Consider the following 23265-nt stretch of genomic DNA (forward strand, 5'->3'; position numbering starts at 1 on the left):
CAAAGTAAGGAGGATTGAGTAAGATTAGTTAACTACCAATCTTAGTTGTAGGTCTGTTAATGCATTTATAAAATACAACCAGTGAGATTTTATTATTGTGTACAGGGCATTCTGTATTTCACACTGTGATATGATTGCTTTTATTAAATGAGGACATCATGATGGGGATTAGGTGCTTTGTCTAAAGCTAATACAGATACATACATTTCTGCTAAAATTCAGAAATATTCATTCTGAGAGTAAGGCTTAATCTTGTAGTCATTGTTGGGTGTCAGTGAATTGACCAATATTTGGATTCTTAGCCACACCAGGAGGGAAATTAAGAAGAGGTAGTCTGTGGGACCAGAGTATTATCTAGTAAACTGGATAGTTGAGTTACAAATTCGAATTGTTGGATTGAATTCTATCTTGGTAACATTTGAACAAAAAGTAAATTTGTTGTTTGAAATTTGTTGTTGAAGTTATTCACTCATTACCTATTGATATTATTGATAATCAACATATTTCATCATAGTTTGTCATGACACTGTGACAAGAGGCAAGTATTTTTTTTTTTCCACGTAAAATCTCACTTTAAGTCTGAGTGTGGTACTTTTGCTAACTGCTCGTCTTTGTCTCCTTATCATCTTTCCCACCTATTTCCCATTATGAAATAGTTTTTGCGGTTTGAGAGGGTTTATCCCCAACTTGCTGGGTTCAGAGATGAGTGCTGATTGGGCAAAACTAATCAGGGTAACCATCTCCCCCAGAGGGATTTGTTTAGGTAACCCAGGCCTGAGGCAACCAACACTCTTCTGGATATAGGGATTAGAAAGGGTCCTTTTATGAATGTCAAGGACCAGATGTCTGTGGTTGTGGGCCCTCCCTCCAGACCTGAAGGAGGGAGCACGTGGCCCTTGTTACTGCGGGCAGGAATCTTGTCCTTGAGGGAAGCTGGCCTTTGGAGGACACTCCAAACAGGAAGAGGCACACTGAAAGTCACCTAGAAACTGACATGTGGTTTAGACTGGGCCACTCTTGAAGACATATCTCTGCCCCTTTCCGTTATGTAAGTCAATAAACCCATTTAATTTAAGCCAGTTTCAATTGAATTTACTGTTATTTGTAAATGAAAAAACAACCCAAAATGAAATATTTACTCTTGGGTCTCACATAAGAATTCAAGAGATTAGTAGTCAACTTCAATGTTGTCAGATTGGGATTATTTATTTATTTAGCATCTCATCACTTAGTTTACAATTGCCTTGGTACACTGTAGATACTTTGGGGTTTTATATTCTGATTGATTCATTCAACAGCTGTTTATTATTAATATCAAGCATTCACTATTTAATTATCTGAAAGGCACTGTGCATACAGCAGTGATAAACAGTTTTAGTACTCAGAGAGCTCAGAGGACTGGTTGAGGAAGCAGACAAGATATATCAGAGAGGCATGCAAAAGTTAAAATGGGAAATCAGAAAGAAGGCAAAGGAGGGACTCCTAATTCAGAATGGTGGGGTGTTGGATAGGAAAGGAGAGGGAAGGTGTCATTAAAGACTCCTAAGAAGGAGTTACTTTTTAAAATTTTTTTATTATTGAAGTGTAGATGACATGCAATGTTATATTAATTTCAGGTATACAGCATAGTGATTCAACAGTTCTATACATTTACTGAGTGCTCACCATAATAAGTGTAGTAACCATTTGTCATACATTCTTATAATGTTTTGACTATATTCCCATGTTGTAATTTTCATCTCTGTGACTTATTTATTTTATAACTAGAAGTTTGCACTAACTTTTCTTTTTGTGCTATGGACCTCTTTGGCAGTATGGTGAAGCATAGAGACCCATTTTCAGAATGATGTTTTTAAATGCATAAAATACTTCAGATTGCAAAAGAAATAGCTATTAAAATATTTTTAAAAACAAAAATTTGATATAGTAACTGTATGTGAATCTTTATTAACTCATTAAAGAATAAGATCCAGTAGTGGACATAATTATTAACATGTTTGAGGTAATGATGAGTGTAAATGATATTTTGAGATATCTGTGGCAATTGTAATGTGATACAGAAATATCTGTGTTTTCTTGTAATTGCAAAGGCACAAGTACTGCTAATACTTTTGTGGTTTGTGACCTACATTCATAATAGAAAGGCACGCTAAATTTTATTTAGAGGTTTAGTTCAATGTAATTTCCTGGACCCCTGGATTCTATGCCAAGTTAAAAAACAACAACAACAACAAAAACCTTGTGCTAAGAAGAGAGAGAATCTAATTTTTGACAGGCTGAAGGAGGTATCTAGGTGAATGAAATCAAAATGGGTTTGGGACATATGGAACATCGTGTGCACAGGCATGGAAACATGAGAGAGAATGAAGGACTGTCAGATTGTTTTGGTTAGAATGAGGAATGAGTTTGGCAACGCGGTAGGAGGCAAAGCTGGAAAGTTTGGCAGAGACTCCTATCTTTGGAATGTGGGTTGATTATACATTATCGTGATTAAATGTGATCCTGTCTTTACTGTGTTTGAAATCCTTTACAAATTCTCCACTGCCTAGCATATATAGTCCAAATGTCTTACAATTGCTCTTTGTAATCCAGCCCCGCTTTCCTTTCCAGTCTTATTTGCCACCACTTTTCTTGTCACATACTATGCTCCAGTGACTGTCAAATATAATGCTGCATTTATACATACTATTCTTTTTACCTCTACTCATCAGCTGGATGATCACTTCCTGTGCCTCAGTTGCCTCATCTGTAAAATGGGGACAGTAAGTACCTCATAGAGTTGTGAGATTAAGTAAAATAGTTGTTGAAACTTGCTTGAAGCAATGCCTAACACATCATAAGCTCTCAGTAAATGATAGTTATTATTATTACCTCTCTTTTTCCCTGTGCCCAATTAGCCAACTTCATACATTCTTTCAATTCAGACAATTACCTCCTTCAGAAAGACTTCCTGATCACCTGACTTTCATTTCCTCCAGGGAGAATTAATAACTTCCTCTTCTGTATCATGCCAGGATCTCATATAATTTCAATTCTTGTATTTTTCACGATGTGCTGTACTCTTACATTTCTATATCATTTTTCACTAATTATACTGTTGAATCCTTAAAAATAAGGGCTGAATATTATTTTTTGATGTCTGCAGTGTTTGATTTTACTAGGGGAACACTCAGAGCTTTCACATTTATCCACAGGTGGCAGCCACTAATAAGGTACTTTTAAATTCTGGATCCAGTGATAAGATATTTCTCAGATATAATGGTAGACTATTTGGTGTAGGTTTTAATAATAACAGGGTACTGGCCACTCTTTTTATACACATCCTTTATATGTTGGTGTTTTATTCTAAACTGGACCTTAATTTCTCACACTACACATTCTTCCTTGGGGAACTCAAAGACTTCTGTGGTATCCATTACTGTGTAATGATAATTCCTGAATTTTAACCCAGATCTCTGCCTCCTAGGGTCATTTCAATATATTCAAAATGTATACCATCTAACTTCTTCTGGGTGAGCAACAAGAAGCTTCAATTCAATATGCCAAAACTGAACTAATTTTTTAAACTCTTACCTCCTCTAGCATCACTCTTACTAACTTGGTTCATGCTCTCCTAATTTCTCATCATCTGAGTTACTGCATACTTCTTTAAAAATTAATTTTTTTCTGATTAATAAAAACAAATACTTTTTCTCTGTAAAAAAATATTCAAGCAATGTAAGAAATATGTGATTTAGCAATCTCATCTTCCAAAGATAACCACTGTTCTCTCTGTGTGATGTATATATTCTGCTAGACTTTTACATGCATATGCTAACACACTTATTTTTTTATTTATGCAGTGGTCTGTCAGTTTCCTTGTCTCTAGAATAGCCCCGCTGTAATTTATTCTTAATACATACTTTCCTAAAGTATGGGAGAGTGAATGACTTTTCTAAAAGGCAAATCTCATCATGCTATTTCCCTATTCAACAGCCCCAAAAGGCCATCCATTTTTGTGGGATAAAGTCTAAATTTTTAAGAAGACATAAAAATCCTGCATGATCTGGCCCTTTCCTATCTCTCTAGCTCTAGAATCAGGCTGGATTGTGCTACATTCCAGCTTTGAAGCACTGGGCTGGTTTTTCAACTGTCGAGTGAGGATTAAAAATAATACCACATGGAGATAACAGCATATAAAGTGCCAAGCATACTGCTTGCCTTAGAGTTAATAAATATTGGCTCTTGTGGAAGAACAAAATGTTTTTGCATGTATGTGTTCAGTCTCTCCTGCTTTCTGAGTAGGATCCTTTGAGGTGCTGATTAGGTAATGCTTGAACATAATTGGAACAACCCTCACCGCCCCCATACAAAAAAAAAATAAAAAAGAAAGGAAAGAAGGGCAGAAATAGTTTGATTTGAATAGATTTGAGAGAAGATGGGAAGTGAAAACCTGAGTGGCAGGGAAGGATGAAGAGAGGCCAGTTGCCAGTTCCCACAAGTTATTTATTTATTTGCAGGGGGAATGGAGGTGGCAATAAAATTTAAGAAAGAAGAGATTTGAGAGAAGCAACTGTCAGTGTAAATGGGGCTTTGGAGAGATAAATGGGTGAAAAAAGACCTTTAAGATATCTCGCTAACTCTCCTCCCTTCTAGTTCCCCACAGCTTTAGTTATTTGGTCCAGACTTTAGGGATGTTAGATTTAGGCTTCTTTAGAATTTGACGATGGGTCCAGTTCGGCCAGGAACTAGCCCAGTGATATCCCAGTTACACAATTATTATTTGCCATCCTTTAACGTCCACTCCCCTCCTTGAAATCCTGACACCTGCTTGAAAGTCATTTATCTAACAAAACTTTGAGTGACCTCCCTTCTCCCCATTTGCTGAATAGCCTGTTTTCCACGCTCAGCCCCTAAACTACGGTGACTTTTCTGACACCCCAACAATAAAATTTGCCACTCCTATTTGTGTGTGTGTGTGTGTGTGCAATCCAGCTTCCCACATTCGTCGCGCAGTTGAAATACTGTACACCCAATTGTCTTTCCTCCTCTGCTGAGCTCTTTGGAGCCAGGAGTGTCGTTTTATAAATTTCCTAGTTCAGTATATGGCACAGAGTAGATGCTTAGTAAAATGGTTAGTGAACGAGTGTCTTGTGCATCATCTCCCTGACATCATATCCTGTGTGCAGTGGCGTCAGTTTGCATTACTCTGCAGGAGGCCCAGGGGTCCGAGGGCTTAAGTCATCGTTTATAACGTGCATCGAATATCTCAAACGCAGGTTAAAAGTTTCAGACTGCGCAGAAAAAGCGCGGCCACCGCGAGGGTCCTGTCCTCAGCTTGGGGCGGAAACACGGTGCCTGGGAGAAGCCGGCTCTGGGTTGCTCTCCGGGAGTGGAAGGTGCAAGGGAAGGAGCAGGCAGCTCACTTATCGCGGTGTTTCTTCCGTCCTCCCGAGGGAGCTCTCGCGAGAGAAGTCAGGGTAAGATGGCCGCGCCCTGTTTTTCCGTGTGAGGCAGGCGGCTGCGGCAGCAGGGACAGGGATTCTGGTGTCGTGGGCACCTGAGCTCTAGCTCCCCCCAGCGAGCGCGCGTCCCTTGGTGCCTAGGCGAGAGCCGGCTCTTCTTCCTCCAGGAGATGCGTCTGTCCCGGGCTCGGGGGCGCTCTGAGAGTTCATGCTGCGCCGGAGGTGCCTGGCCACCGCTCTAATCGCCTTGCGCCGCCGCAGCGCCAGCTCCGTCGCGGGCGGTGAGCCTCCCGGATCCCCTTTCTGCCCCTGGCGGCGATGACCGGGGAGAAGATCCGCTCACTGCGGAGAGGCCACAAGCCCAGCAAAGAAGAGGGGGACCTTCTGGAGCCCGGGGATGAGGAAGCGGCGGCTACCCTCGGCGGCACCTTTACGGGAGGCAGGATTGGGACAGGCGGCAGCGGCAAGGGCGGCAAAGCCTGTCATAAGATCTTCAGTAACCATCACCACCGGCTGCAGCTGAAGACAGCTCCGGCCTCCTCCAATCCCTCTGGCGTCCCGGCCCTGCCGCTGCACGGTTCCTCCGTGACTACCACGTCCCAGTCCTCGGCTCTTGTAGCGGGCACCAACCCCATTGCTGTCGTCGCAGATGGAGGCAATTGCCCCGCACACTACCCAGTACACGAGTGCGTCTTCAAGGGGGATGTGAGGAGACTGTCTTCTCTCATCCGCACGCACAATATCGGACAGAAAGATAATCACGGTGAGGAGTGCTCGTCCCTCTCCCCACCTCTCCTTTCCCGAACCTAGCGTGTGCCTCCCCAGGCCAGTGGAATCCTAGGCTTCTCTCCAGCCGACCTTTCTTTCCTTTCCTTTGCCCATCATCCGGGCCAAATGCCTGTAAATTATGACCGTTTCGGTAATAGCATGCCAGTGGTCAGGGGATTGGTTCTTGTGGGTGCAAAGGAATGTTTCCTCCTTGCCCACTTCAGGGTTTCCTCTGAGAAGCTGTTTATCTTTGAGACAGGCCTTCAATGTATTGATTTTTGACAAAGAAATTTTAAATTGCCTCTTATCCAACCTGGCCTTCTTCCTTTGTTTATGGAACTGTTTCTTTTCTTTCTCTCCCCCTCTCCCACCTTGGGATCTCGAATTTTGAACATATAAATGGCCCACCTCCCTTCATTACGCAGGTACAGATTCCAACTTGATTGCAACTGGTTGTGATCTCTACCTGCCATCAGGTTGTCTGTTTCTTTTTCTCTGCTTTCATGAAACTTAGTTTGATACAAAGTGTCTACACTTTGCATTTGAGATGGAATATAGAATGCTTTGGTTTCTGAAAGCCACACGGTAGAAATTTGTTGGCATTTGATACCTAGAGCAAGTAAAGAGTGACTTGAGTAGCTAAAATTTTGTTGGAGTTTTGAGTGTTTTGCATGTTTTACGTAATTGCTAATAATGTTTCATCTTGATGACTGACTAAAAATAGTACTGTGATTTTTCATAGTAACTTCATCGTAGCCTATATGACAAAATAGAGTATCATTTATTATTCAAGGACTGTATTTCTACTTTCTTCCTTGACTCATTAGCTGAATTTTTTGTTTCTTTAGTTTTAAAAACAATGTGATTGAGTTGACATTTAAGCAACAGTACATTTATTAATGAAAACGAATGTAAACACATATTTTCAACATTTAATAAGCCGTTTTAAATTGGGTAATTGACAGATATAGCTCTGCTTTTAACTGAACATGACTGTTGTATACATTCAATTAGAACACACTCAACTCTGTGTTCAAAATAATATATAACATATTAATGAAATACTTGCCTGAGGAATAAGCTCCCTTAATTCCATTGGACTCTAGGCTTCTTATCTAAAATTAGGGCAAAATTGAGATTAAAAAAATAAGATTTCTATTGGTTGTATAATTCTCTGACAACTGCACTTGTATCTGAATTTACAATATTGTAATAATATCACTGGCATTTATCATAATTCAAATCCTAAAAAGTACCTGAAAGCTGCACCCAGTTTTTCATTCCTACACTTATTTATTCATTTTACTGTTGTTGCAACAAACATAATATTGTTTGTTGATGGTAATTATATTCTAACCCTTTGGGGAACAGTTTGTATTAGGAGATGTGTTGTAGTTTCAGGTTATTCGTTGTTTATTAAGAAGTTTTTCAGAGTTGGCCTTCATAGTGGGTGTATGTATATATGTATATATATATATATTTTCATAGGGTCATTACCTTTAAAATATTTACCTTGAAATATCTGTGAAAACAGATAAAAGTTTCTTTTTGAGAGTTAATTTCCTTTGAAAGAAGAGAGATAAATATGACTGACAAAGTACGATAGGATAGTATTTTACAATTGATCCTCTTGGTTAATCACAGAAGGTACTGAATTATAGGATTATTGGGTTTACATATTCTGTAATCCAACATTTCGGAGTTGGTTTATTAAAATACTAATTCTATTCAAAGTAAATAGAATCCTAAATCTCTTAAACTCTTGCCCTTTATCCACTCAACTTCACTTTTTAAATTGCCTTGATATACCAAATGTTTGCATTTACTTAGCTGCCCTTGTATTGTTGGCATTTCTGATGATTGTAACCAGTAGTTCACATACCTCTGGAAAGTGTAATTGTTTTTTTCTCTGCAATATATTCTCATCTCATGCTGTGAAGTCTCCTAGGAAGAGTAGGTTATATTTAATGTGCTACTTCTTTAGTCCCTTTTTTTCTGTAGCTGCATAATTTCCCCATTACATTACTTTATTTCCTGATATTTTACTAACCTGGGTACTTTATTTAGATTTTAAGAATATTTTTTCCTTCACATTACAAAAGATAAATGCTTTTTAAGTCACCAAACAAATTAAAGTTATATATTTGGATTGTTAGAACATGATAAGTGCATAGCAGATTCATACACTCATACAGGTGCATAGCAAAGCCATACACTCATACCACATCATACCACATAGTTAGTTTTATATTCACCAGAGAGATTCCTTCTAGAACATGATGATGATGATGATGATACAGTTTACTGAGTGTGTCAGCACTGTCTTAAATGTTACTTACATTATCACATTTAATTCTCACAATAACCTTGCAAAGCAGATTGTTTTATCCTTATTTTAAAGGTGAGGAAAGTGAAACCTAGAGATGCAAGGAAACTTTACTAAAGTTGCATACTTCGTATAAATTACAAAGCTGGGAACTGAACTAATAGCTGGGACTCAAGTCAGTGGTCAACCTCTGTAAGTATTTCTATTGATTAGGACCCACTATACTGCACAGAAGTAAATTCTAATAATGTGTAATGTGGTAATTTACAACAAAGTTTTTTAATATATATTTTCCCATTTAGTCCTTATAGTAGCTTTTTTTTAAAAAAGTTTTTTTTTTATTTGACAGAGAGACAAGCAGGGAGAGCAGCAGGCAGAGGGAGAGGGAGACTGATGCGGGGCTCGATCCCAGGACCCTGTAATCATGACCTGACCCAAAGGCAGACGCTTAACTGACTGAGCCACCCAGGTGGCCCCTTATAGTAGCCTTATGGAGAGATTTTGCCATTGACAACTTTCAGAGTTTTTCTGTAGAGTCCAAATCTCTGACTCTTCTTTGTTCTGTTTCTTTTTTTATGTAATGGCACAAATAAATGGGCTACCTCATCCACATGATAGCCCTTTAGATATTTGACAGAGCTATCATGTTCTTAACTTAAGGTTAAACATTCCTAACTTCTGTATTCATTCGTCGTATGACTTGGTTTATAAACTGCTTAGATAGCCCCTGAAATAGTAAATATTATATAATTATGTTAAATAAGTAAATGAAAATTTTAATCATCTTCTTTCAATGAAACTCAGTTTGTTAATTCTTCCCTTTGAGGATGGTGCTCAAGACTAACCTTGTAAGTAAAGACAAAAAGGAGACTCTATTGCTCTAAGCAATATACGTTTAGTAATGTATATTACTAAAAAGCACACACTAAATAATACAGTGCAAGAGTATGTTAATTTTTTAATACTACTTTTTCTCAAGTGATTGAATATCTCTCCATTCTCTCTCGCAGTTATTTTTTTAACCTAAAACAGGACTTTACATTTATTAAATTTTATCTTGGTAGTTTTGATCCTTTATTCTACCTAGCTGGAAAGCTTATTGAACCTTAATTTGGTCACTGTTTAGCTCACTATTCATAGCTCTTTGAGTTTCCAGTGATTTCTGATTCGATAAACTTTTTTTGGAGTGCGTATGTAATGTATATTTACAAATTACTCACTTGAATAGGAGCAAGGATCGAGCTTTTTCTTTTGTGGTAAAATGTTGGTTGAGTATGATTTGCCTTTTCTGAGTCATCAGTTATTTTGAGGAATACTGTGTTTGGATCCAAACGTATCTTTGAAATATAAGTTAAATACAGTAATAGGTATAACATCATGAATATACTATGTTCAGATATGCCAAATGATTATGACTCATTGTATATTTAGTAAAAGCATTTTTTGGGGGGGTGGAGGAAAAGATACATTACATTAAATGTACAAAAATTTTATTAAACTTTATATCTTTAGTGTATTTTTAGTTCTATATTATTTTTTCTTTAGTATAGAATTAAAGTTTAAGTCTAAGCCTTTCTTCACATTGTAAAAATTTTTCTGAATCACTTTTTGCCATTGGTAGTTAAAGTATCATGGTGACATGCTTTTTTTTTTTTTTTATAATTCCCATGGTAATGAGTTTTACTTCTTTAGCACCTTTAGAATTGAGAGTGCTTATGAAGCATATAGAACACTTTCTTGATTTTGACTGCAATTCCTATTTGTTAAACTTGTAATTTTGTTTTTTCCCTTGAGTTAAATATCCTTAGACGTAAAGTACTTTCCCTTGGACATTCATCAGAAACTTTGAGATACCAGAGTGATGGAAGTCCTTGATATATGAATTGCTTAAACCAGCCTTTCCTAGATGTGAGAAATTTCTGATGTATTCTGAGAGATTTGGCAGTTTCTGCTGCCTTTAATTACATTGCCTGGCATGTGACAAGCCATCTTCTCCATACAGTTAATTTTTATTTTTACTGAGTTGTAGCATACTCTTTGTGTAGCTATTTCACAAGGTGATTACAAATTTCAAATGTAAGTTAAATTTCAGTTGAGAATGTTGCTGCCAATGTTGGTAACTCAAGGGAATGGTATTGAAATGGTTAATACGTATAGCCTCTCTGCCTGGTGGCTGGCAGATTTCTTCAGACAAGGATTTTAAAACATTTTAATTTCAAAATGATTAAAAATATATGTTTGAGAATTGAGGCATTAGGATAATCTGTTTGGTGCCTATGTGGTAGGTTTATTTTGGCTTATTCTATATACATCTTTAAATTTTCTTTTGATATTATTTTCTCTGCTTTGTGTTTGTCACTAAAATCTTTATGATGGGTGATGCAAGAAAATAATGCATCTTATTGATGCATTTGAGAAGTGACTATAAAGTTAGATTTTCCATGGCAAAAAAAAAAAAATTCTTTTTTTTTTTTTTAAAGATTTTATTTATTTGACAGAGACACAGAGAGAGAGGGAACACAAGCAGGGGGAGTGGGAGAGGGAGAAGCAGGCTTCCCGCTGAGCAGGGAGCCCGACGCGGGGCTCGATCCCAGGACCCTGGGATCATGACCTGAGCCAAAGGCAGACGCTTAACGACTGAGCCATCCAGGCGCCCCCCAAAAAATTATTGAATTAAGCCTTAGGTGAACAGTTTTGGGCAGGAAGGTTAAAATGATGGCACATCTTTTAGAAGAACAGTAATAGTTTTGTATTTTTCTCCTCGTTTTTTGTGGTCTTTTCTGGACTTTGTTTTTGAAAGGCAGACCTCAGTTTGTCTTAGAAAAAAAGTGAAGTAGTTTCTGGAGGCTTAAGATAATCCATTAAAGTGTCCTGCACCTTCACTTAGTATGAGGGTGTTTTGGCAGTGAAATCTGTCACTTCACTGATCTATCAGGGTTGATTCAGTTGATCTTTATGACAATGTGAATATGACCTTCCTCTCATCTTTTTGTCTTTATGTATCTCCTAACAGAGTAGGACTGTCCTTGGGTTAAGTGGATATGTTTCCTGATGGCATCACTATAAGTATTAGAATGTTTCTTCACACTTAGAATTGTGATGTGAACACATCTGCAGAGCTACCTCAGAAGTGGGTGGGGAGGGGGGGAATCCTCTTCTCTCCTTTCCTGTACTGAGCTATAATAGGAGCAAGAATTCTGACCTTTCAACCTTGGCAAAAAAGGAAGCAGAAATGAACAGTTATTGACCATGTTCTGTTTTTTGCATCCTCAATAAGGCAGGAGAATTCTGGAGGACTCCTTGAATAACAGAATTCTAAGCAGTCTGTCCCAAGTTAATGTCATTCATGAGTCATAGAGATCTAATGCATAGTACAGTGTAATAGGATGCTTTGGGTTTAGAAAATGAGCATAGTTCCTCAAAAATTGAGTGGTGGCTGGGCAGACCAAACAGTGTGTTCCTGTTCACATACTATTTATTTCATTGGGGGATAGATGGAAGATCAGTTTTAGAGCAGTACTGAAGCATGTAAAATGGGGTAGGGAAAAGAGAAAAGGTCTTTTTCCTGTCTGAAAATTATGAATGGTGTTTGTTATCAGGATGTATGAGGTTTAACTGTGTGGCTTAGTTGAACTTCATCTATTCTTGAGCCTGTTACTCTTGTTGAAATCCCGAAGATTATCTGCAAAACTAGAAGGCTGTCTCTGTATTTGGACTTAGATCTAACTTTGAGACCATGCTTCTCTACAAACTGGTTTTTATGAAATTATACTGTTTACTTAACTACTGAAATAAGGAGATACAATAATATCTACCTTGTGGGGCATTATAGTCTCAATTGGGAGACTGCAATTGAAACTATTTTAACTCCAAAGGCTAATGTAATAGTAATATCCACAGATACCAATATCTTACTCTCACTTGTGCTGTTAAGTACCTTTCATCAGAAGACATTCTTGTTCTTGAGGTTTAGATAGTACTTCAGTTGCGGTTTTATCTGGTACTTTAATTTATACTGCCTGTCAGTGTGCTAAAGTGTTAGGTTTATTTGACTCTCCTACAAGTCATCTTTAATCTACTGGTGTGACTTGGTTTAGAGTATTTGGATTCTTGGCTGTAGATATTTATCAGGCATGTTAATGCATGTGCTCTCTTACTCAGCGCTATACTGAATTCTATAAAACCACCTATGCTGTGTTGAATATCCTCTTAAGCATATATATCCTTTGGTTGGCTTTCATAGAGAATCATGTGGAGACCTGCCTTGGTCCGGGGTGGAATGCTTTTTGGAGAGTAAAAACAGATTTTAACACTATTCTAATGGTTCTTTATAGTATTTTTTTCTTTTCTTTGTTCATTCATTCCTTCATTTAACTGATACATACTGAACTAATATGAGACAGTGTTTAAGATGCTGGGGTTACAGCAATGAACAAAGTGGCCAAAGTCCCTGCTCTCATGGAACTTACATTCTAATTGGGGAAGATAAACTAATAAATATGTGGTATGACTGATAATGATAAATATCATGGAGTGAAATAAAGCAGGGTAAGGAGAATAGAGAGTGCTGGGTGTACAGGGGAGAGGAAGTAGTATTTCATTGAGGTCAGGGTCAGGGAAGACATCAGGGATAAGAGAAATTTAAAGTCACCTAAAGAAAATTAAGGAACAGCTATCTGGCAGAACAGAGTTTCAGACAGAGAATAACAAATGTAAAGGTACCATGTTCAAGGGGTAGAAGGAAGGCCACGTGTGGCTGGTCCAAGAGGAAGAGTGGTAGGAGATAGGAGATTTGAGAGGTAGCTGTGGGTATAAGCTTGTAGAACTTTTATAGACCATTGTTAAGGATTTTGGCTTTTACTCTGAGCAAAATAGGAAGTGAGGATTTTGAGCAGAGGAGTAACACGATCTGATTTTAAAACACTCAATCTGGCTGCTATATGAAGCAGAAACTTGGATGGGCAAAGGTCAGTTTAACATGCTATTAAAAGTGGGGGTAGCTTTGAAAATAATGAGAAGGTAGAGTTGGTTAGGAGTCTATGATGGATGTAATATTATGTGTGTATGTGGGTTTTAGTAGTATAGTACTATTTATGAGAGAAAATACAAAAATTCTCCCTTTTTTACCTCTTGCTTGGATGGGACTTGAAGGTGTCTGTAGAAGCTGGAGCTATGTTGGTTCTAATACTTAGAATTTCCTGTTTTCTCACTAGTTAGGGGGCAGGTGAAATCAAAACTATTTTTGTAATAATATAAAGTCATTGCTTGCCTTTTTCACTGTGCTGATATTTTTGCCGATGGCACAAAAGCAGTGGTGGGTAAAATTTTTGGAACCTGAGTACGAATCAAGGCACCAAAACTGCTAATATTCATTGCGTATTCACTGCCACATACTTGTAGTTAAAATAAAAGATAAAGCCAATTTCACTTAATGTCTTTGATGAAGCTATAGAAATGATTAATTTTATTAAGTCTTGATCTCGAGTACTTATCTTTTTGATACTCTTTGTGACATAATGTAGATTTTGCATGATGTTCTTCTGCATAGTGAAGGGAAAATAAGGGAAAACATTTGTGTAGTTGTTTGAGTGGTAAGCCAAACTAGCAGCTTTTGTCATGGAACACCATTTTTACTTGAAAGAACAGCTTACAGACAAACTATGGTTATTCCAATTTGGATACTTGGCAGAAATTTTCCGGAAAAAAGAATGAAGTGAGCCTGTGACTTCACAGAAAATAATTGGTAGTATTTGTTGCCAATTGAAAAATTCAAGCTTTGAATCAAAAATTAGAATTTGGGAAATTCGTCTTTGTCACACTAAGGTTGATAGTTTCTCTCACTAAGTTTGACAGCTTCCCAATATTTAAAGACTTCTCTGGCCAGATTGGTGATATTACCAAATGTGATTTTTTTTTTTTTTTGTATAAAGAAATGTGTTGACATTTGGAAGATCTGTATAACTCAGTCAACTTGCATTTTTCAGATGATCAGTGCATAATGTTTCAAAATCACGCATCAGTAAAAGATCCATTTAAAGTGCAAGAGAAACCAATGGATTTCAATGTAACTCAATAGAAAAAGTTTATTGATGTGGCTTTAGATTTAACATTGCAGCTAACCTTTAAGAAATCACCACTTACTGAGTTTTGGTGTAGTAGCAAAGAACATCTACAATTATTTAAAAAGGCTATTAAAATACTCTTTTTTTTCAACTGTATATCTTCTGAATCTAGATTTTCTTCATATACTTCAAACCAAAGCAAATTTCCACGATTCAGTGCAGAAATAATTATAAAAATCTAGTTGTTTGTTAAGCCAGACATAAAAGAAATTTATTTTAATTTTTAAAGAGTTTAAAATAGCACACTCCTGTCATTTATTTTTATTTTAGAGAAGTTTTTTTTTCATAAAAAATTTATATTGATATGTAATGGAGTTATTGTAAATATAGAATTAATAAAGTTTTACATTTAATTACTAATATAGTAAATATCAACAGATTTGTCCATATAAATAATTATTCCATATAAAAGATCTTTAATAATTCTTAGAAGTATAAAAGGGGTCTTGAGACCAAAAAGTTTGAAAACTACTGGTCCAGTAAAAAGCATACAGATTTTAGAGTCATGACTCACACATTTCTAGATATATAATTTTAGGAAGTTACCTAGCTATTATTAGCTTTATTTTTCTTACCTGTGAAATAGGAATAGTATTTGTCTCACAGGGTGTCAGGGTAAGATAAGGTTTATAAAATATATAGTATAGTGCAGGGCACATATAATAGATGTCCTGTAAATCTAGCCTTTTGGTTGATAATTTGCATACGTTAGCACTGCAGTGGTCTTAACGTTACTGGAATATTTTTTTATTCATTTGACAGAACAGAATTCAGTTTATTTACCAAATTAGAACCAAGGCATCTTATTTCAGATTTGTGGAAAGTTGGCAGAAGGTTATTTTAAGTTTTTAGTATCTTTTATGTAACAAATTAGCTGAAGCAGCAGGTTGAGGTCTTAGAAAATTGAGGGAATAGTAGAAGAGGATTAACTGGGACATTTGAGCTCTTAGTTTCATGGTATCCTTGGCCAGTAAAGAAAATCCAGTGTTGGCTAGAGGGGGAGGAGGATGAAGATGAAGAAAATAATGATGATTTGCATTTAAAATATTGAAATCAAAGCATGATATTTGGTATCCTTAATTATAATATGTATTTCTGATTATGTACTTACCTGTAAAATGAGAGGGATTGGATAGTTGAACACAAAGTCATTTCTAGGTAATAAATCTTTTGAAAATGTGATTAATTTTGACTTGTTATAGTAACTTTAATTTGTTACTTCAGTAGGTACCGATGATTTTACCATTTTTTTCCCCCCAAATTTTATTTTTTTAGAAGGGGGGAGGGACAAAAAGAGAAGGAGAGAGAGAATCTGAAGCAGACTCCATGCTGAGCACAGAGCCCGACTTGGGGCTTGATCTCACAACCGTGAGATCATGACCTGAGCTGAAATCAAGAGTTAGACAGTTAACTGACTGAGCCACCTAGGCACCCCACCCTTTCATCTATATATTCCTTGAGGGTTTAAGAAAACAGTAATAATCTAGGTGTATAAAGGCCTACTTTCTTTACCTAGGTGCTCTGTCTAGACTTTGGTGGATTCTCTTTAATTTGTGTAATTTTTTGGAAAGTTATTACATTCACATGCTACAAAGTTATAAAAAGATATGAAAGATACATTATAAAAATAGTTTCCTTCCTGGGGTGCCTGGGTGACTCAGTTGGTTAAACTTCCAACTGTTGATCTCAGCTCAGGTCTTGATCTTAAGGTCCTGAGTTCTGGCCCCCTGTTGGGTTCCACGCTGGGCATGGAGCCTACTTAAAAAAAAAAAAAAGGTTCCCTCCCATTCATCTTTACCCACTCAGTTATCCTTCTTGACAGCAACTGGTGTTATCAGTTCCTTGTTTTCTTCTTGTCACCATTGTCAGCATTCAGAATATGGTCCTTTTTTCTTTTCTCCTGGAAGATAGAGAAGTGAAGAAAGGTAACTATTACTACCTTTTCTACTTTAGGGAAAAAAATGGGTATTCACAAATTTATGTTTGATTTTAAATGTCTTTTTCTTTTTTTAAAAGATTTTATTTATTTATTTGACAGAGAGAGAGACACAGTGGGAGGGAGGGAACACAAGCGGGGGGGAGGGGGAGAGGGAGAAGCAGGCTTCCTGCCGAGCAGGGAGCCCGATGCGGGGCTTGATTCCAGGACACCGGGGTCATGACCCAAGCTGAAGGCAGACGCTTAACGACTGAGCACTCAGGTGCCCCAAATGTCTTTTTTTTTTTAAATGTCAAATTTATATCTCTAATCTAGACTTCTCCCTGAAGTTCCCAGATTCTGTAATCATCTCCACTTGGGAATCTCAGATATTTCAAAATTTACTTGTTTAAAATGTTATTATTTTCTACCTTATCCCCTCCCACCTGTCCACCCAGTCATTTATTAATTCACATCATTAATTATCTGGTTGCTCAAGCCTCAGTCATTGGGGTCATTTTTCTCACCTCCTCCTCCTAGCATACATATCTAACTAACAGGTTATTTTGAATCATCCTCCTTTCTGTCTCCTCTGATTGGTCTCCATCGCCACTTTGAGACCAGTTTTTACTATCTTTTCCGTGGAATACTGCACCAACTCATATCTAATCTCTTTGTGTCCCCCTCCATTCCATTCTCTATATGGTAACAAGGGTGATCTTGAAATGTAATTTGTATCATGTCATGTCCCTGTTCAAGATTCTTTAATGTCTTCTCCACTTAAAAGTAAGTTCATATTTCTTTAAAAAAATTTTTTTTTATTTATTTGACAGAGAGAGACAGCACAAGCAGGGGAGCAGCCCGCAGAGGGAGAAGCTGGCTTCCTGCTGAGCAAGGAGCCCGATGCGGGGCTCCATCCCAGGACCCTGGGATCATGACCTGAGCTGAAGGCAGACGCTTTACCCACTGAGCCACCCAGGCATCCCTAAGTTCATATTTCTTACCACAGTTATAGAGCACCGCATGATCTGGCCCCTGCCTGCTTCTCTGATATAATCTTGTACAAATCTCTTTTTTTCCTATGTTCTGGCCATACTTGTTTTCTTTCAGTTCCTTGAATCTGTCAGGTTATTTCTGGTCTCTGACTGTAATGCTTTTCTTCTCATTGAGTTCTTAGTTCCTACTCCTTTAAGAGCTCATTTTAAAAATTATCTCATAGAGAGATTTTCCTGCCTGAAAAATCAGAAGGTTATGTCTTTCATTATTATTTTTGGTCTTAACTTTTTGTTATTTTTCTGAACACCTATCACAATCTATTTTGTTTCATTTTGATTTTTTTTTCTCTTTTGTGACTATAAGCTCTGTGAGGACAAGAATTATTTCTAGCTTGTTAATGGTTGAATCTTTTATATCTAGCACTATGCCTAGAACACAGTAATGCTCAGTAAGTATTAAGTGAGAGTGAATGGATTTTACCTCCAGGTAAAATTTTGGAAAGATAGCAGAACCTTTGAACTTCTCTTCGAATTTTACATTGAAACAAAACAGTGACTCTAGAATCAAGTAAACTAGATTATGAGATAAGGTGTTAATAACAGTAATATGTGATTATGTATAGAAATTATATTGACCGACAGGTGTTCTATCCTGGAAGCAATGCAGTATGACATGAAACCCTTACTGATTACAGCAGGGGTCTACAAACGTAATTAAAGGGCAAGATAGTTACAGAGTTGTTGAATCACTATGTTATACACCTGAAACTAATGCAACATTGTATGTTAACTATACTTCAATTAAAAAAAATTTTTTTTAAAAAGGGCAAGATAGTAAATACAGGCTTGCAGGTTGTACCATCTGTTGCATGAAAGTTGCCATCAACAGTTGATAAACAATCAACACGTGGTTGTGTTCTAGTAAAACTTTATTTATGTCATGTCTCTGAATTAGAGGATGAGAATGTGTCTAATATGGGAAACAGATGGGTGCCTGGGTGGTTCAGTTGGTTGAGTGTCAGACTCTTGGTTTCAGCTTGGGTCGTGATCTCGGGGTGGTGGGATTGAGCCCCGCATCAGGCTCTGCATTGGGCGTGGAGCCTGCTTGGGATTCTCTCTCTTCCTCTGCCTCTCCCTGCCCCTCTCACCCTCTCTCTCTCTGAAAGATATATATGGGAAACAGATGGCAGGAGCAAGTTTGTGTCCCACAGCAAGCCAACCCCTTCCTTTTGCCTTCATTTACTGCTGTCCTTAGGATTATAGCAGTAGCAAAATAAATAAATAATAATAATAATAATAATAATAATAATAATAATAATAATAAAAGCAAGCAAGCTATTTCTAGTACCTTATTGAATAGAAAAATTCATACCAAAGAAGCAAGTGGGCAAGAAAGCCTATTTTATCCATAGCTGGACTAACCTGGGTGATGACTTTTTTTAAGTTTATTTATTTTTTAGTGATCTCTACACCCAATGGGGGGCTTGAACTCACAACCCCGAGATCAAGAGTCACATGCTCTTCTGACTGAGCCAGCCAGGTGCCCCTACCTGGGTAATGATAATTAAGGCAAAATAAGATATCCAGTACAAAGGCTTTTATAAGGAAGAAATTATTAGCATGAATAAATATTTGCTGCAATTCTAGCAACTTTACTTATCCCCCACTTACCCTCTATTTATTTATTTTACACAGCTTTATTGTGATATAATTCACATATCAAAAAACATTTGATCCATTTAAATTGTACAGTTAAATGGCTTTTGGTATATTCAAAGTTGTGGAGCCATCACCACAATTAAAAAGAAATCCTGTACCCTTTACCTTTTACTTCCAGCCCCACTCCCCATTTCCCTTAGCCCTAGATAGCCACTAATCTACGTTCTCTAGACATTTCATGTAAGTGGAATCAAACAATATGTGGTCTTTATGACTGGCTTCTTTCACTTAGCACATTGTTTTCAAAGTTCATCCATGTTGTGACATATATCAGAATTTCGTTCCTTACTATTGCCAAATAATATTCCATTGCACAGATGTACCTCATTTTATTTATATATTCATCAATGGACGTTTGAGTTGTTTCTACTTTTTGACTATTATGAATAATGCTGCTGTGAACATTGGTATGTAAGTTTTTGTGTGGATATGTTTTCATTTTGTTGGGTATATACCTTTTGCTGGGTCATGTGGTAACTCTATTTACCATTTTGAGGAACTGCCACACTGTTTTCCAAAGTGGCTACAGTATTTTATTTTGGATGAGGATTTATTTCAGTTTCTCTTCCTTGCCAACACTTGTGTTTTTTTGTTTTGTTTTGTTTTTTAGACATCCTAGTGAGTATGAAGTGGTATCTCATTGTGGTTTTGACTTGTATTTCCTAATGGCTACTGATTTTGAGCATCTTTTCATGTACTTACTGGCCATTTGTATATCTTCTTTAGAGAAAAAGCTATTCAAATCCTTTCCTATTTTTAAACTGGGATTTTAAAAATTATTTTGTTGTAGGAGTTCTTTATATATTCTGGATATTATCAAACATATAATTTGTAAAATATTTTCCCCTCTGAGTTATCTTTTCATTTTCCTGATGTCATTCTTTGCAGCACATTTTAATTTTGATGAAGGCCAGTTTATTTTTGCTTTTGTGCTTTTCTGCTGTGCTTTTGGTGTATCTGAGAAATCATTACCTAATCCAGGGTCACAAAGATTTCCTCATTTTTTTTCCCAAGAGTCTTATAGTTTTAGCTCATATATTTAGGTCCATGATTTATTTTGAATTAATTTTTATGTGTAATATGATTGATCCATTGATATATAGGTCTGTCTTTACACAAGTACATACTGTGTTGATTACTGTGGTTTTGTAGTAAGTTTTGAAAATGGGATGTGTAAATCTTCCAGCTTTGATATTCTTTTTCAAGATTGTTTTAGATAGTCTAAGTACTTTTTTTTTTTTTAAAGATTTTATTTATTTATTTGAGAGAGAGAGAACGAGAGACAGAGAGCAGGAGAGGGAGGAGGGTTAGAGGGAGGAGAAGCAGACTCCCCGCCAAGCGGGGAGCCCGATGCGGGACTCAATCCCAGGACTCCAGGATCATGACCTGAGCCAAAGGCAGACGCTTAACCATCTGAGCCACCCAGGCGCCCCGATAGTCTAAGTACTTTGAATTTTTATATGACTTTTAGGCTCAGCTTGTCAGTTTCTTCAAAAAAGCCAGTTGGGATTTTGATGGAGATCATTTTGAAATTATAGACCATTATGTCATCTTACCAGTATTTAATCCTTGAACTCAGGATGTCTTTCCATTTATTCAGATATTACTTAATTTCTTTCAATTATGTTTTGTAGTTTTAAGAGTATGTCTTGCACCATTTTCCTTATCTTTGATTCCCATACAGCAACTATCTCTCAACTATTTGATTCTCTTTGTTTTATCTAGAGTATTAGAATAGAGTCTCACAGGAAAATGCTTAAATATCAGCTTGTTCTTTTAGCTTCAGAGTTTAGAAGGGGCTTCTGCTGTTCATTTTTTGAATGAATTAAGAGGAGTGGGGGCGGTCTGATTGTCCTTTCCCATACTAGATTTGAATAAATCTTCATTTCAGGATGGATGAGCAGAAAAAAAGTCATTTGATAGTCTTTGAAAAATATTCATTATAAAAGAAGTGTCATTATAAGTATCCTGAAGATACTGTTAAATAAAGTCTTGACAATATAGAAAATTGAAGGAAAGATGTAAAAAATTCATTTGAGAAAAAGGCTAGAGGAAGAGGAGAAAAATTTGAAGAATGAGGGATAAGCTATAGTTCCAGCAGCAAAAGACAGTCTTCCCTACCAATTCTAGTAAAAAAGAAGGAAAGAAAAAAAGAAAAGAAAAAAAATTGCAGAAAAGAACTTGATCCAGGTGGGAATTTTGCCCTTTCCTGAAACAGTTTTCTAGTTGGGTATCAGACTGGTTAGGTTTGAGTCATGTGCTCTCCCTGGTTCATGTACTTAACGTATGAGGTTTGTTATTGAGAGAAAGAAGTAGGGAAAAAAATTCCAAAAATAATAACTGTGACATCTGCTAAAAGAGAAGAAAAGGACTTTTACAAGACACATCTAAAGGAGATTGGAAGAAATTAAAAATTTATTCTTGAGTTAATGATAAAAAAATATGAATGGCAAGATTCATTACTGATAAATTGAACTTCAGGTAAGAATGATTTAAAAGCACTAAGAGAGTAATTATATTTCGATACAAGTTATGATCATTAGTGCTCATAAAATTATCTCATCTTTATGCATTAACAGTACCAAAGAAGAGAAGGCACAGTATTACAGATATGGAGAAAAGTTAAATAAAATCAAAGTAGAATTTCTGCCTGTAGTAATGATAGACTATATTATTAGGACTAGTCTTCATTAGAAGCAAATAAGAATAAAATATTCAACTTTAAGGGTATTGGAGATCTAATGAGGTAGGAAGGAATTACTGGGCCAAGATCTGGCAGAAGATGGAAATCCAAAGATTTGAGCCTCGCATTTTAAGTTATTTTGCCCCAGTAGCTTTTGCAAAGCCAACAGAAGTAGTGGAGAGGCTGAGCAGCACTTTTGACAGCCTCACTGAGCTAAGAGGACAGAAGATGGAGGTCAGGGCCTACCAAGTGGGGGATATCTCTTAAACACTCTGCTGTTTGGGCTGGTAACTTAAAGAGCTACACCTTAGGAATAAGAGTGAACAAAAAGTAAATCAGCTCTGGTGGAGGCTGGAGCACAGCTTTGAGTCATTTGTGAGGGTCAGAAAAAATTGTCAGTCCCTGGATTAATGAAGTCTAGTACCCCCAGCCATATGTCGAAAGCAAAGGAAAGTATCTGGAGGATTTGTTTCTTAGGCTTCAAAATTTTTATATAGAGAGCTCATTAAATACTATATCCAGTATATAATTAAAGATGACCAGCACTCTAAGGAAACTGAACAACATGAGTGAGAACCAGGGGTGGAAAAAAAACATCAGAGCTTCATTTATTGTAATTACTATTAGAGGCTTTAAATAGCAATGTTTATTTTGTTCTTGGGGGATAAGAGAAGAGTTTGAATATTTTAGTGGAGAACTGGAAATTATAAAAATTGAAATCATGTATTTGAAAATGAACCAAATAGAAATTCTCAAATGGAAAAATATAATAGCTGAAATCCAAAACTAAATAAATAGGTTTACTAACAGGTTTAGACCCTGAAGAAGACAGAATTCATGATCTTGGAAATAGGTTAGAAGAACATATCTATAATGAAAATGGAAAGGGAAAGAAATGAAAAAAAAAATAGAAAGTGTGACAAGTTCTACTTTAATTGAACCCCAGGAGAGAAGAGAGGAAATGGAGCTAAGACAATATTTGGAGAGATACTTGCTGAGAGTTTTACAAAATTGTTGAGAGAACTGATTCGGAGATTCAAGAAGTCCAACCCAAGCAGAATAAAAAAAGGAATCCACATTGGAGTGAAATGGCTGATAATTTAAACAAAACAAAACAAATGTAGCTAGACATGTCACATTACTTTCAAAGGAGGGGTAGAAAGTCCTATGACTGGCTTCTCAGCAAAAAAAGGAGATCATAAGACCACATAGAGTGCAGGGGAAAAATAATAGCCAATCAATAATTATATACTCAGTACAGTGTTCTTCAAGATTGAAGTTGAATACACATTT

The 23265-nt window shown here is 36.7% G+C and overlaps 1 protein-coding gene across 2 annotated transcripts in view; it reads left to right on the top strand.

Moving 5' to 3' along the window:
- Positions 1-5337: 5337 nt before the first annotated feature.
- The window catches only part of ANKRD13C (ankyrin repeat domain 13C), a 94221-nt gene continuing 76293 nt past the window's right edge, over positions 5338-23265 (top strand). The window contains exon 1 of one of the 2 annotated variants that reach the window (XM_035018281.1): positions 5338-6207. In XM_035018281.1, coding sequence (XP_034874172.1) covers positions 5763-6207 — 445 coding nt within the window. In that variant the 5' untranslated portion in view covers positions 5338-5762. The remainder of the gene's footprint in view (positions 6208-23265) is intronic. The other variant, XM_035018280.1, reaches the window with a different exon arrangement.

This window comes from Mirounga leonina, unplaced genomic scaffold, assembly GCF_011800145.1.
Source record: "Mirounga leonina isolate KUSES-001 unplaced genomic scaffold, KU_Mleo_1.0 Mir_173, whole genome shotgun sequence".
Classification (NCBI taxonomy): Eukaryota; Metazoa; Chordata; class Mammalia; order Carnivora; family Phocidae; genus Mirounga; species Mirounga leonina.